This window comes from Macrotis lagotis, chromosome X, assembly GCF_037893015.1.
Source record: "Macrotis lagotis isolate mMagLag1 chromosome X, bilby.v1.9.chrom.fasta, whole genome shotgun sequence".
NCBI classification, from domain to species: domain Eukaryota; kingdom Metazoa; phylum Chordata; class Mammalia; order Peramelemorphia; family Peramelidae; genus Macrotis; species Macrotis lagotis.
Window position 1 is genome coordinate 218,932,080 of NC_133666.1, and position 15,537 is coordinate 218,947,616.

The following is a 15,537-nucleotide window of genomic DNA, read 5'->3' on the forward strand; positions in this document are numbered from 1 at the left end:
TTAGTTTTTGCAAAACTTTGCTTGAGATCATGAGATCACACAGCTAGGTAATTATTAAGTGTCTGAAGTCAAATTTGAACTCAGGCCCTCCTGCCTCCAGGGCTGGTGCTCTATCCACTGTGCCTCCTAGCTGCCCCTACATTCACTTTTTTTTGAAGATACTTTCCACTTTTTATTTACATTTTAAGACTAACTTTAATCTCAGAATCACATATACATACACCTATTTCCTTTGGTTTTTTTTTTCACTTAAACTTAAATTCATGGTTTATCAGAACAAAGACTATAAACAAGTATTTACCATGTCTGTTACATGTAACACACAGGAGCTGCTTTAAAACAGAAATCCATCTCTCTCCCTCAATCCTTCCATGCTTTTTATAAATACGGGTATTAAAACAATCCTGAATATATTCTTTGTTACTAATAGTAGTCGGTGCCCATACCTCTTCAAAAATTAAACAAAATTAGCAACAGTATTTATTGTACCTGCTACTTTAAACAATTTAAATTATAGCTCTTTCACGAAGCAAGATGGATTAAGCATGCCCTTTATAATTTTCCTTCTTGAGAAATTAGATTTCTGAAACATACATTACTCCACAGCAATCTGACACTTCTTGTCATACTTTCATCTTGTAAAACCTAAATTCCATTTGGAGTATTCCAGGTTTATGCTTAAATGATAGTGCCTTGATAAGAGAAAAAAATTGTGCTGCATTTTTTCTTCCCATTGTGCCTGAAAACATAATGGATGTACGTTCATATATTAAATATATTCTTACAAATGTCCAGGTCATGTATACCAGCTGAAATTCTTTTAATGTATGGGTTTTGCATTGTGAGATTTAATCAAGACAACATGAGTAGAAGGTTGTTGGTTTAGATAAGTTTGAGATTTGTTAAAATTAATTGCTGTATGTTTGTCCTTCTGGAGGCTGTGAAAGCTTCATATTTTCTTTGGACATCATTAGATGCTTTAGTTCTTGAAGTACAACTTTAATGCTATAAGCATTTTGCCACTTTGCCAACACTGGTATGCTCCATGCATCCACCATTCCATTGGAATTATTTATCCCATTCATATTAATTTTTGTTACAAATCTAATTGTTGGAGGTGCTTCTAGGTATTTAGGTCCACACTCTACTTTCAGACTGCATATTCTGTTTTCATAGTTTGTCTATGGAGACCACCATCTTCTCCTGCAACCCCCGCTACATTCACTTTTTTAAAAAATTTCTCATGCATTTTTTTCATATTCCATGGTTTTCTTTCTTTTTCCTTAATCCTAATTTCTCATACCAAAAATAACTAATCTGTAAATGTTTAACAGAAATGTGTATGTACAATATTCACCTATTTGCCACTGAGGGGAGAGTTGTGGTAAGGGAGGGTGGAAGGAAATTATGTAACTTAAAAATATGTATATGCATATCGATGAATATTGAAAAACTTTCATAACATGTATCTGGAAAAATAAAATATCAATTAATAAAAGAAGAGGGAGAAAGAATGAGATTTATTTCAAAGAATGTGGATAAAGTCAGGTTTATGCTTAGACAAGATACCAGAAGAATTCAGGGAAGTAAAGGATAGAGGGGACTTTGCTTAAAATATAATAGTGCTTCCTGTTGGTTAGATTTGTGAACTGATCTAATCATTCTAGAACTTGAAACTATGTCCCCCAAATTATAAAACTGTGCATACCCTTTGATCCAGCAATACTAGTACTAGGTCTATATCTCAAGTACATCAAAAATAGGGAAAATGACCTATTTGTAGAAAAATATTGATAGCAGCTCCTTTTGTGGTGGCAAAGAATTAGAAATCAAAGACAAACAATCAACCAAACAATCTGGTATATGATTGTAATGAATATTATTGCACTATAAAAATGACAAGTAGAATGATTTCAGAAAAACCCGTAGAGACATGAACTGATCCATAGTGAAGTAAACAGAACCAGGAAAATGTTGAACATGATTACAGCAATATTGTTCAATAACTGACTTAGCTATTCTCAGCAATGTAATGATTTAAGACATCCCTAAATGGCTAATGATGAAGCATACTATCTGTCTCCAGAGGGGAAAAAACTGTTATTGACTGAAGACAGACTGAAGCATGCCATTTTTACTTTCTTTCTTTCATTTTTTAAATTTTATTCAAGTCTTCCTAAACAAAATAACTAATATGGAAATATTTTATATAATTGCATATGAATAACATATCTGATTGTTTATCATCTCAAGGAGGGGTAGAGAAGTGGGGAAGGGAGGCAGGGCTAGAATTTGAAACTCAAAACTTTAAATAAAAGTGTTAAAAAATTGGAAAAAATATAATGGTGCTTTGACAGGGTCCAGTGGAAAGGAAAGATATTATATGGGGCAGAGTAACTGGGATTTTGATCAAAGATACCAAAGTCTAGATGTCACTGGCAGTACTTAATGCTTCTTCAGCAATGCAGAAACAACTGAGTCCATAACCTTGTTAACAAGAATCATTGGTTAAAATAGTAAGCTTTTAGGTAGTGTGATTCCTTTTCCACCTACTACCTATCAGTCATAAACTAGTTGAACTTAGCAGCCTGGTCTTGTCCTACTTTCTGTACTCTCTTTTTTATATCTTAGAGTCTTCCTCATCCTTCAGTTTGATTTGTTGTTAAAAAGTTGGTTTTAGTTAGCATTTTGGTCTGCCTGATCTGAGTGCCAGTCACATAACTATGATGGATAACAGAAAACTACTTTGTATCAGCAACTTTACTTAAGGACTTTTTACAGATATCTCATTTAATTTCAAAACAACTGTGCAAGATAAATGCAATTATTATTCCTATTTTACACTTGAGGAAACTAAATCAGAGAGATAAAGTGACTTGCCTCAAATCACACAGACACTGAGGGTTTGTGGTCTAATTTGAATTTAGGTCTTTCTGTTTCCAAGGTGAGCACTCTGTCTCCAGTTCTACCCGTCTGATGAAATGTTTGCAGAGTCAAGAATTGGACTGACAGTCAGAGCTTCCTTTTTTATAGTTGATAACACAATAAAATACTTATTGATGATGATGATGGTGATGATGTTTATGCTTATCCTTTGTTCTCAAAGGTGATATCATAACAAACAAATGAATTGGATTTGAGTGAGGAAGTGTTGAGCTAAGTCATCAGCCTCACTTTCTCCTCCAGAGTCAAGTCTAGTGGTGAGAAGTGAGTCATAGTGACTGAAGATGGCCCAGGAAGATAAGCGATTAGGGCTAAATGACTTGCCCAAGGTCACATGACTGGTAAATGTCAAGTGTCTGAAGCTAGATATGAATTCAGATCCTCTTGACTCAAGCACTAATGCTCTCTCTCCACTGCATCACCTAGCTACCTCTAGAAGAGAGCAAACATACTTAAAACTGGTGTCTTTGAGGTAGTGCTTTTTCCAAAATATTTTAATAGAAAAATGATTTTTAAACCTTCTGGCCCTTTATAAATTATTGGAAGCAGTGAATTGATTACTCAAGAATTTGATCACTTTTTGTTTAACTTTTAGTTATTGTTCTGGGAGTGAAACTTCACAAAGTTGGAGGATAATATGTAGAGATGAACAAAGCAGTAAAGCTACAGTAATATGTGAATTTATTTTGGACTGAAAATCAAGCTTTCCAACCTGAAGAAATATGATATATGTATTGTGTATGTGTTTAGTCGCTTGCATTTGTGTCCCACTGTGACCTCATATGGGGTTTTCTGGGCAGAGATACTGGAGTTGTTCACCATTTCTTCTCCAGCTCATTTTATAGATGAGGAAACTGAGGCACACAAGATTAAATGACTTTTGTAGAGTTATACAACTAGTAAATGTCTGAGGTCAGATTAGAACTCAGGTTTTCCTGACTTTAGACCCAAACTCTATTCACTGCCACAGCTACCTGCCCACAACATGAAATCATAATTATCTTCAAATATTTGAAGGGCTATTTTGTGGAGGAGAGAAGGGGCTTGTCTTGTTTGGCAGAGGGATCAGAAATAGAATGGAAGTTGCAGAGAGATCAATTTAAGCTTAATGTCAAGAGAATTCTAACAATTAGGGTCATTCGGAGGTGGGATCACCTACCTCAAAATATAGTGGGTCACAGTCATTTGGTGGATATTTTACAGTGAAATTTTCTTTTATGTATTAGTTGAGAGAAATGACAGCTGTGATCCTTCACAACTTGTTTTGATCCTTTCAAGGACCCAGTTTTGCTCCAGTGTAAAAATTCTTTAATTTTTAAAACTCTCTGTAACTATATGTTTTCAAATTTATTTCTCTTCCCCCCCCACTACCAATAAGTTAGAACATTAGTTCAGGGTCATCTTACCTCTTGACTATTATGATTAACATATTCACTTATCCCTATCTATATCTCTCCTCTCCTTTCTTCCATCTATCCTATATGCTGCCACCAAATTGAATTCCTTAAAGCACATCTCTATTCATCTCATCCTTTTGCAACAAAACCTAGAATTATCCCTCTTTAACTACCGAATATGGTCAACTTCTTTAATGTAGCATTTGAAATTGCTGATGATTTAACTCATACTCAGTTTTCTAGCTTTGTTTCCTTTACTTTATTAAATTAGAGGACAAATCAATTTTAGTCTTTAAAACTGGAGATAATTTTTACAGTCTTGGGAATATGTGTGTGTGGTGTTTTGAGCATTTGGTATTTACACTTGAAAAAAGTCTCAATAAAAATCGGCAAACCTTGTAACCTTTCTCTGCAGTTTCTCTATACAGAATTCAACCAGAGGCTCTGGCCAATGTATCATGATAATCTTTGACAAAACATTGTTCATCATTGTTTCCAATTGTGTATGATATCCTGATAAATCCAGATATACTTAATTTAATTAAATAAGCAGTGTGGAGCAAAGATTGAGAGAAGCATTTTTATCTTCCAAGGATCCCTTCAAAGTAAGTACTAAATGAGATAAAAAAGATTAAAAGCCCACATACCACAACTATCCATCCTAGAATGGTATTTTTGGAGTGATACAATACTTGGATTAAGGAATTCTGAAGCTTTCTTGACCTGGTTTTGTTATCTTTCCAATAAACCAAAAGAAGAATTTCTGAGAATTTTTCATAAAGAGTGTAAGTTTGTGGATCCACTATGATATAGTGAGGAGGGAACATAATTTTCAGGGAGGCTTCCTAGGGAGCTATTATCTAAGGTAACCTGTCATTCACCTGATATTTTATGCTTCTACCTTTGGGTTGCTTTCCTGTTCTCACTCTATGCAGATTTTCCTTCCCATTTCATGACTCTGCCTAACTCTGTAGAATGGTTACTTCTTTGTGACTTTGACCTCTGGAATTATGTTTTGGGTTTAATATTTTTCTTAATCATGGCTCTTTTTACTATATGTAAAACTCCTTCCCCCTTAGCTACTCTTGATCAGTAAAATAAGTTAATCTTCATTTAAGGCAAATAACAAATCACTGTTATTTTAATTCACCTAAGAAAAAAGACTTGATAAATGTAGAGGGAAGGGTTTGATTGGAGTCCATGGACATGGACCTGGACCTGGGCCACTTCTGATGCAAGGTGAAATGCAAATCTACAAGCCTATGTATGGCCCCTATGTGTTTCCTTCACTCCTGTAGTTGGAGAATATATTGAAGAGATCACTGAACAGGAAGAGACTCTGAACATTTTCACGGTCCTAGTCTATAGTAGGGGGTTTAAAAATGCTTATTGATTAAAGGAAGGGGCAAACTTTTGATAGATCCTCTTTGGACTTCCTAGGGGAGAGTAGAAGAAGAGGAGAGAAATGTTTTCTCTCCAACCCCAGTAGCTATGGTAACTACTCATAAGTGATGACTATGAGATTTGTGAGAAAAGTGGACAAAATTACCCTCCCCAAGTGAACCCCCAGAGACTGACTTTAACAAACTTCCATTGAGTCTCCTCTCCTTCCTTGCCTTTATATCCCTTAATAGATATCTTGGTATTGCAACTTGAACTTTCCTGACATTTTTATATAAAACATAGATCTTCCTCTCCTTAGAAATAATCCTATCTTGCTGGCTCCATATTGCACTTTTCAGTCATTTTTACTATAGAAAAAGTTAGTTCTCTCTGGCCCTGAAGTCAGGAGGACCTGAGTTCAAATCCAGTCCAAGATAGTTAAGTCTTTGGTAAGTCACTGAACCCTGAGGACCTCGTATCCAGAGTCATCTCCAGTCATCCTGATTCATATCTGGCCACTGGACCTAAACAGCTCTGGAGAAAGAGAGGCTGGTGATTGAGCACGGTACTCCCCCACCCTTCGCTCAAATCCAATTCATGTGTATGTCATGGCAAGCTGATGTCATGGTCTTCTTCAAAAATTAAAGACCCCCAGAAGACCCCCAGTAAATTGTTGCTACAGCCTGTGTCCTTCTGTGTTCTTTTGACCCTTAACAGTTACCAAAAAAAGAGTTAACTGTAGAAAGTAAAAGATTCTAGAGTACTGGGAAAGTTCTCTTCCCTATCTGACTAGTTGCATTCAGTCAATAACTTGTTTTTCTATTTCCTGTCTAATAATATACAATTTTCTCCAACAAGAAATCTTATTTTCTGTGTTTCACCACCTGTATTTTATGAATAGTCATTTTTGCTTTGTTTCATACAAGTTTATTTTTTACAGTGTTTGGATTACAAATGTTGCCTAAAAATATGTAGTATATAAGGAACCTCTTACACCAGACTCATTGCTGATGCCATCTACCATGTTACCTACTTCACTTAGCTGGAAGAGTAAAGTTTTCTTTACTCTTAATGAACTCCTTACTGCTGTTTTCTGATCCTGATCTAAAAAACTCATACTGGTGAGTATAGCCCTTTTTGGTCTCCTCCAAATTCCACTGTGGATGGAACCTCAAATCTTTTGGTCTTCTGTAGATCCATGGTGACAAAATAGCAATCCAGAGATAGTCTTATTATTGGTGACCCCCTGAGAGGCCTGGGAGCATGAAGTGACTTATCTAGCAGGAGAAGATGGACATTTCTAAGATGTGAAGCCCAAGCCATGAGCTGGTGAGATGGTGCAGAGCAGAGCTGAAGATGAAAATTCTGTTAAGAAATTCCACTGTTTGTTTCCTTTTTTTTATATTCTAACTAAATCTTCCCCCCTGGAGAATAGTAGAGGTTATTATAAGCTTCTTTGAATGCCTTTGAGTGCCTCCTGTTTTCTGAATCTGTTTATAGATTCTGGTCATTATTTTGGTGGATTATAGTTGGGTTTGGCATCCTAATTAATTTTTGTGCTTTGCATACTTACTTTATGACAGAGGAGATAAGTAACAGTGAAATGTCTGATTTACTTTGCACATTAAGCACTTTTACAAAAGTAATCCTGTTCATCTCTTTTGCAAAGAACAAAACCTAAACTTTAAGGAATTTTTCCCAGGATTCCTTATGGAGACACAATAAACCCAATTAGGAAATACCAGATTCTCTTTGAAAGTAAAACTTTCTCAGGAACTGATTTTTATCTACCTGAGCCCATAGCTGGAGCACTTTAGTAGGAGAGGGCATGTCATACTCCTTGACCAAAAAATTATTCTGAGGGAAGTCTATGATGTCAGATGGGTCATCAAGCTAGAGAATACCCCCCCAAAAAAAACCAAGATATGACCACAAATAAACAAGACCAATTTAAATATGGCTCCTAATAATAGGTTATATTTATTTGTGTAACTAGGCTCCCACTGAAGATGGAGGGTATTCCAATGCTGTATGGTATGAATGAAGGAAAATGTGACTCCTGTTTGCTGGAGAAAATACTGAACTAGATACTGTGATTATGGTAAAAGGCTGTGATGTCAAAGTCAAATAGAAATGGATCCTTGTGGGCAGTGAGTTTGTCTCTGGAATCTAGGGTTTCTAAATTAGATACTAGAGAGAGAGATGGTTCTAGAGACATTTTTGGAAGGAAACATGGAAAAAGATGCTGTGCCACTGACAAGTTGGGAAGTTGATTTCAATAACAGTAGTTTCAAACTTTCCTTCATAGAGATTTTTTGAGAGAGGACTATTTTCAGGGTGAAATCAGGTTCTCTCTTGGTTTGAACTAAGGTCTTATTGTGCTCTCAGGTGAAGAGCTTATTCACTCTCAGTATTCTATGATACATTCTAATTTGTATAACTTCTCTGGTTTCTGATTTAACATTTCCATGGATTAGTGGATTTATTTGAGATTTCTTCTTTGTATTTGTTGGGAAGGAGCCAAACTGGTAATTGTAAGCTAAAGACTACCATTCCTCTTGAAAGTGATCTAGGAGGGGCAGCTAAGTGGTGCAGTGGATAGAGTACGAGCCCTGAAGGAAGGAGGACCTGAGTTCAAATGTGACCTCAGACACTTAAAAATTACCTGTGTGATCATGGGCAAGTCAGTTAACCCCTCTGCCTTGCAAAAAGAAAAAAGTGATCAAGAAAAATTCTTTATCGTCTTTTGTCTAGATTAAACAGACATTTGAGGTAAGACATATAAATCTAGCCCAATACTCCTCTTATAGACAGGAATAAACAAAGTCTAGCCTTAATGTAAAGGTAGTGTTGTTGGCTCCTACCTGTAGAGGTGACCTAGACCCAGATCCTATCCTTCCATGACATTTCCATGACCTTCCATGAACTTAAGTTGCTCATCTATATTTCGGCAACCCATTTAAATAGACCTAGCTAGCATTTGAAAATTTCAATAAGACATAAAGACATTTCTCTAGTTTTTTGGGGGGTGAGTGGGCAGCTGGGGTTCAGTGAGTTGTCTAAGGTCATGCTGCTTGTGTTAGAGTCTGAATTTAACTCAGGTCCTTCTGACTCCAGAGCACCTAACTGCCCCCAAGACATTTCTCTTGTTAAGGGCAGAGAGACTTCTCATTTGAATCACTTCTCAACATTCTTTCCTCTATAAAAACTGAAGATCAGAGATATAGAGTCACATAACTAGTAAGCTTGCTGTTCCCAAACTCAGTATGCCATTTTTGTCTAGATTTACATGAGATATATCTGATTCCCTCATCTCTGCCTTACAGAATCTTTCTCTTCCTCTCAGGTTTGACTCCAGAGATTTCTGCCTGATCTTTCCTTTGACCTTTTCACTCCTCACTTTGTATTAGATTTGCCTTGTTTCTGTTGGAACCTGCCCTGCCAGTAGAATATAAATACTTTGAAGTCAGACAATATCTAACACTGCATTCCAGAGAGTATTTGTTCAATTAAATTGAGGGCTAATTGTTCTAATTCCAAAATTGAGTGCCGTATCTACTACCATACCATCTTAAAAACCAACTATGGAGAAATTTTAAGCAGTGAAAACTCTGTTGGAATAAATATTTAACCTCTAGGGGAATATTTGGAAGGATGACATTCATTTTTGATGTATCTATTGCAGTGTCTATTTCAAAATGCAGTTAATCATAACTAGCCTTTATATAATGGAGTTTACATGAACATGAATAAAATAAAGTCCCTAAAATTTTATTGGTACCAACCTTTAGGATCTAAAATAACTAAAAGTCTTATAAATTATAATATTTACTATTCTGCTTTCTTTTATCATAAAAAAGCATGATATTATGTTAGGTGTGGTTAGAAGATTTATATTGATTCTAAGTATCATACAATATGTGATCTGAAAGGAACTTCAAAAGTTATCTAACTCAAAAGTTAGGGTAACTATGAGCTTTTTTTGAAAAAATTGTTGGATCATTGTATTTAAATATAATTTATTTCTGTTGTAAAATTATGTATTTTATTATATGCATTTTTTTAGGTTTTTTGCAAGGCAAATGGGGTTAAGTGACTTGCCCAAGGCCACACAGCTAGGTAATTGGTAATTATTAAGTGTCTGAGGCTGCATTTGAACTCAGGTACTCCTACTCCAGGGCCAGTGCTCTATCCACTGTGCCACCTAGTCACCCTTATTATATGCATTTAACAATATTATCCTGAGAAGGGATCCATAGGTTTCACCAGACTACCAAAGGTCCATGACACAAAAGTTAAGAACCTCTGATATTTGACCCTTCATTTTTCAGATGTTGAAACTAAAGTTTTAGGAGCCTTGTTACTTGGTTACAGTATGACACAAGGGAGTGGCAGAGTCTGGAAACCATGTGTTCTGGTTCTAATTCTAGCATTCATTCCATTATATCACAATGTCCCTGTCTTTGGTCTCTTTCTTGCACCTGTCTTCATGGTCACAGTCATACTGACCAACTCTCAATGTTTTTCTATGATTTACATCTGACTAATTGAACAGGTTGTTAATCATCAGAAGACAAGGCCAGTAATTCTAAGCATTTATGCAAAAAGTCAGTTCTGCTTATTTACTTATTCTTTTCTCATGTGCTTAATCTTGGTCATTATTTGCTTTTGTACTTGTTGGTTTAGGAACTTGGTTCTTGGGAGTTGTGCAGAAATGATGCCTGGTGGGCTGGGTTTCCTTCCTATTTTTCTTGTTCTAACCCTTTGCCAGCATCGAAGTCTGCAGAGAACAGCTGTAAGATAGTCTTTCCCCATCCCATAACAGAAATGAAGTAAATATACTTTCAGTAAATATTTGTTACCAGTAGGGGTTTTTTTTGTTTGTTTTTAGGTTTTTTTTTTACAGATGCTTTAATAGTTCTGGGTTTGTAGTCAGAAGAAGTGGGTTCAAATACCAGTGCTGCCACATAACATCCATATTACTTTGGGCAAATTACTTTATTTCCCTGGGCCTCAGTTTCCTTAACTGAAAATGAAGAAATGGAATAAATGGTTTCTAAAACCCAATTTAATCCTAATTTTTTTGATCCTATGCATTCATTATCCCAACTTTAAACTATTAAAACTTAAAGTTATATTTAAATCTACACCAAGAATTTGCGGATATCCTATATAAAGTAAACCACACAGTTATTAGGTATTATTATAATAATCTGGATAAGAAATGAAGATGTTTTAGAAGAGATGAAACTGTCCTTTAATCTCACAGGAGATGTGTTTTAAAAGGAGAAAGTGAATGATTTGCACTTTTCCTAAAAGTTTTTTTGATGTCTTTTCTTTCTTTCACAGTCTGTTCCACTGAATCCTCCTTAATAAAAAAGAAAAATATTTAAACCAAACAAACTAGCAAAGTGACCTAATTTGACAGCATCTGTAACATTCTGTACCCATAATCTCTCCCCTGTGCAAGAGGAAGGAAATGTGTTTCATCATCTGCTTAAATGGACTATGATCCATCACTGAAATTAATCTGATGTCTTTTAGTATTGTTTTTGTGATCTGTAGTTATTATTTATATTCTTCTCCTGTTCTGATCACTTTGCTCTGTTAATAATTCATAAAAAAATCTGTGTCTAAATTTCTCATTTGCGTTGGTTCTTATGGAACAATAATATTCCTTTATAACTCTACACTCTGATTTTTTCAGCCAGTCCTTGAAAGATTAGTTATCTGCTGTTTTTAAACATGTGGGACTTGCTTTCTATCTTTGACCACTCTTATGTGCCTTTGCCAATCCGTGGCTTAGCCCTGAAATTTTAGCCCTTCACTTTAAACTAAATATCTACTAAAGGTACCTAAACAGTAAGTTGTATATTTTAATGTGTGTTATGGTAACTCTAGTGTTGAAAAGCACATAGAAGCAAAATAAATTTGGTATGACTCATTGATCCTATGACTAGACTGATTTTCATAGCATTACTGAAGTCTCAAGTAAGATAACTAACTCTTGGATGTCATTGGCTTCAAATGAGTAATGCTATTGTTTTTCTGTTTCATTATGTATAGATTACAAAGTGCCAGTTAGAAAAATGGTTCCTTTATGATAACTAAGTTGATTCTCTTCAAACAGACCAAGGTCTGTTAGGTCAAAGTTTTGGTTTTTCCCAATAGCAATGTATGATTGTGAGAACTGGACTATAAGGAAACCTGAATACCTCAAAACCGATGCTTTTGAATTGTGTTGTGTTGAAGACTTTTAAAGTCCTTTGGATAGCAAGGAGATCAGATAAATCAATACTTAATGAAATTAATCCAGTTTGTTCACTGGGAGGTTAAAGATGGAAACTGCTTAGAAAATTTGACTGTATAATAAAAAGATGGAGTTCATTGGAAAGAACCCTGATGTTGAGGAATATTGAATACAAAAGGGAAAGGGGACGACAGTTGAAGGATTGATAATATTATGAAAACAATAATCATGAACTTTATCAAACTTTGAGAAATAGTGGAGGGTAAAATAACTTGGTCCATGGGGTCAAGAAGAGTTGAATATGACTGAATGACCCAAAGCAAAAACAGTAAAAGTTGATTCTTATCTAAAGGATGATTTCATAACTAATAGAATGTTCAGTCTAAAAAGGATCTTATTTCATAGTAACTTTTGATTTCATGCAGTCCAATATTTAGTCTTGAAACTCATAGTTCTACAATCTAATTTTACCTGACATGCCCCTTCCTCTAAGATTCTTCCTGAATGCTTTTCTCTACTCTGAGACCTTGCTGGTGTCTTGATCCCATAGATAACATACTTTCTTCTTTATTTTTTGAATTCTTCATTTCCAGGTGAAGTGTATGTGTGCAGGAACTTGTTTTGAAAGGAAGCTAGGTGAACAACAAAGCCAAAGAAATAGTTGTGGAGGATAAATCCTTCAGACTATTTGGTGTGAGACTTAGCTAAGATAAATCATCTCTTGAGCAAAGGTAAAAATTAGAAATAGAACTGGAAAACAACAATTAGGTATGAAAAAGAACATACCTATCAGAGTTTCTATAATGCTACAGTGCCATTAATTATATTGACACCATATTTGTACTCTTAATACTTCAATACCTTTCCATATGAGGAAGCCAGAAGTGGCATGCAAGAAAGGGAGGTCAGGAAGAGAGACTAGATCTTGTCAAATACACAGTTAATTTGGGGATTGTGGGGCTATCCTTAAGTGAAAGAGCTAGATGAGATGATCTTTAAAGACCCATCCCATTTTAATGATCTATGAAATTTTGATCCACCAAGGGATGCTTCTATGAGGTGACACAGTTGTAATACTATTCAGGAATAGATTTTCTTTTTTAAAAAATGGTAGGCTTTTTTTTGAAGATTTTTCTTTTTTATATCACAGTCATTTCTGACTATACCTTTTTCTTCTTTTAACCCTCATATAGTCCACCCATACATAGTCATTAAGGGTTCCTTTCCCCCTTTAAAAGAAGAAAAATAGTTAAGCAAAACCAATAGATACAGTTACTACATCCAATTGTTTATGCCCTTTTTTCTTTCTCACCATTTCTTTTTTTCTCTTTTTGTCTTTTCTGAGTCTAAGGGTAGTCATTGTATTAATACAGTGTTCAAATTCATTATAGTATTCTTTTGGCTTATATTATTTTAATATAGTATATATATTTTTACCTGGTTTTTATTACATGTTTCATGTTTTCATTTCAATTCATACTAATCTTCCTATGTTTCTCTAAATTTTGAATTTATTATTTCTTATAATATAGTAATATTATACCCAGATCATATACTACTCAATTGGCATTCACTTTGTGTCCAGTTTATTACAAAACAAAAGATGTATTACAATGAATATTTAGGTGTTTATGTTATGTTACTGTCTTCACTGTCCTTAATATATATGCTAAAAGATGTCTGCAAGGATCAAAGAGTGACTACATTAGTGACATTTATCACATCATTCCAAATTGTTTTTCAAATTGAGAGTTACAATTCATAACTCCACCAAAAGTATAGCTTATTTAAGACAAAACATTTCTATCTTTTATTATCTTTGACAGTTTTCTGGGTATAAAGTAAAATAAAACATTTATCTTATTAGTAATTTGGATAGTCATTGCTTTCATGTTAATAGCTTGCATTTTTAAAAAATTTTTATTTTGTTTTTTCCAATTACATGTAAAAACAAATTTTAACATTTTTTTCTAATTTTGAGTTCCAAATTCTTTTCCTCCCTTTTTACTCTTTCCTCCTTCTTGAAAAGGCAAACAATTTGATATATATTATACATGTGAAGTAATGCTAAACATATTCTATTGTCCATGTTCCAAAAGACAACAAAAAAGTAAGGAAAATTTTGAAGATGTATGCTTTGATCTTCATTCAGACTCCATCATTTCTTTCTCTGAAAGGGGACAGCATTTTTTAACATTAGTCCTTTGGTTATTTTTCTTTTGAAAACTGTTTCTGTCATTTTACCACTGTTCTATCAATTAATGAATTTTGGCATCACATATTTATCTTTGTTCTCCATGTATCATTGATATCAAATTTTAATCAGATATATTCAATGCTAGGATTTCCCTTCATTTAAATATTTCCCTTCTTAGTTTTATTGGTTTTGCTTGTGTAAACACTTTGTAACTACTTTCAAAATATTTTGTTCCCCCTTTTTTGGGAGATTTGTCTGGGAATCTTTCCTCTTTGTCTTCTTTGGTTAAAAATTGACCTCCTGGTCTCATATACCCTTCCATTCTCTTCTCATTCTTTTTTTTTTTAGGTTTTTGCAAGGCAAATGGGGTTAAGTGGCTTGTCCAAGGCCACACAGCTAGGTAATTATTAAGTGCCTGAGACTGGATTTGAACCCAGGTACTCCTGACTCCAGGGCTGGTGCTTTATCCACTGTGCCACCTAACTGCCCCTCTCCTCTCATTCTTAAATGATGTTGTCTTTTATATTTAGGTTGCACTGTCATATGGAACCTACTGGGTTATATTGAATAATAGAGTATTTTCTCAATGTTCTTATCTCCTCAGATTTATTGAACACTGGGCTATTGAGATATTTATTATTTCTAATCTTTATTTTCTGCATATGCCAGTGATCTATATTTCCTATATTTTAACCTATAGTAAGTGATTTTGATTATTATTATTATTATTATTATTATTCTTTTAAATTTTGGTTTAAAGTCTAGAGTTTTAATTAACATGGTGCCTGACATATGATAGGTCCTTAATAAATGTACTGCCTGAATGGCTGAATTCTGTTCCCTCTTCATTCATACTTTTCTGCATATTTCTCTCAAGGGAAATTTTAGATATTCTGCTAAATGAACTACTTTGTCCACTTTCTGTAGTTTTATAAAGTGACCTTTTTAAATTTAATATAGGCTCAAATAGGTAGATTAAAATAAAAACAGATAGTATTTTTGTTATGTTGATATCAACCAACTATGAATCCAGGGAGAGATTTTTGTACTTTCTCAAAGAGTGGAAAAATCTAAAAGAATGGAAAATTACTAATGGTATAATTATCAAGGCAATACATTGAGAAAACATCAGCAGCTTACTGTCCTTTTGGTCTCCTTATCTCTAGAAAATCTTCATGAAAATTATCCAAATATGTAGAACATATATGCTTTGGTTCACTCTCCCAAGGGTTCCTGGGGTGTTTGTTAGATATGAGGAAAGTTTCTTCTATACTATCAAAATCTTAAGCTCCCCCTGGCTCTTGGGGACCAGTAATTAACAACCCAGATCCACTTAACCATTGAACATCAATTTGCTTTTACAAAAC

General features: G+C 34.5%; 1 protein-coding gene across 1 annotated transcript; it reads right to left on the reverse strand.

Moving 5' to 3' along the window:
• Positions 1 to 908: 908 nt before the first annotated feature.
• On the reverse strand, positions 909 to 6,923 carry LOC141498971 (ubiquitin-conjugating enzyme E2 variant 2-like). The gene is made up of 2 exons (XM_074201976.1): positions 6,843 to 6,923; positions 909 to 1,181 (listed from the first exon to the last, which is right to left on the reverse strand). Exons 1-2 carry the CDS (start codon positions 6,921 to 6,923, stop codon positions 909 to 911), a joined length of 354 nt encoding a protein of 117 aa, XP_074058077.1.
• Between the last annotated feature and the right edge of the window lie 8,614 nt (positions 6,924 to 15,537).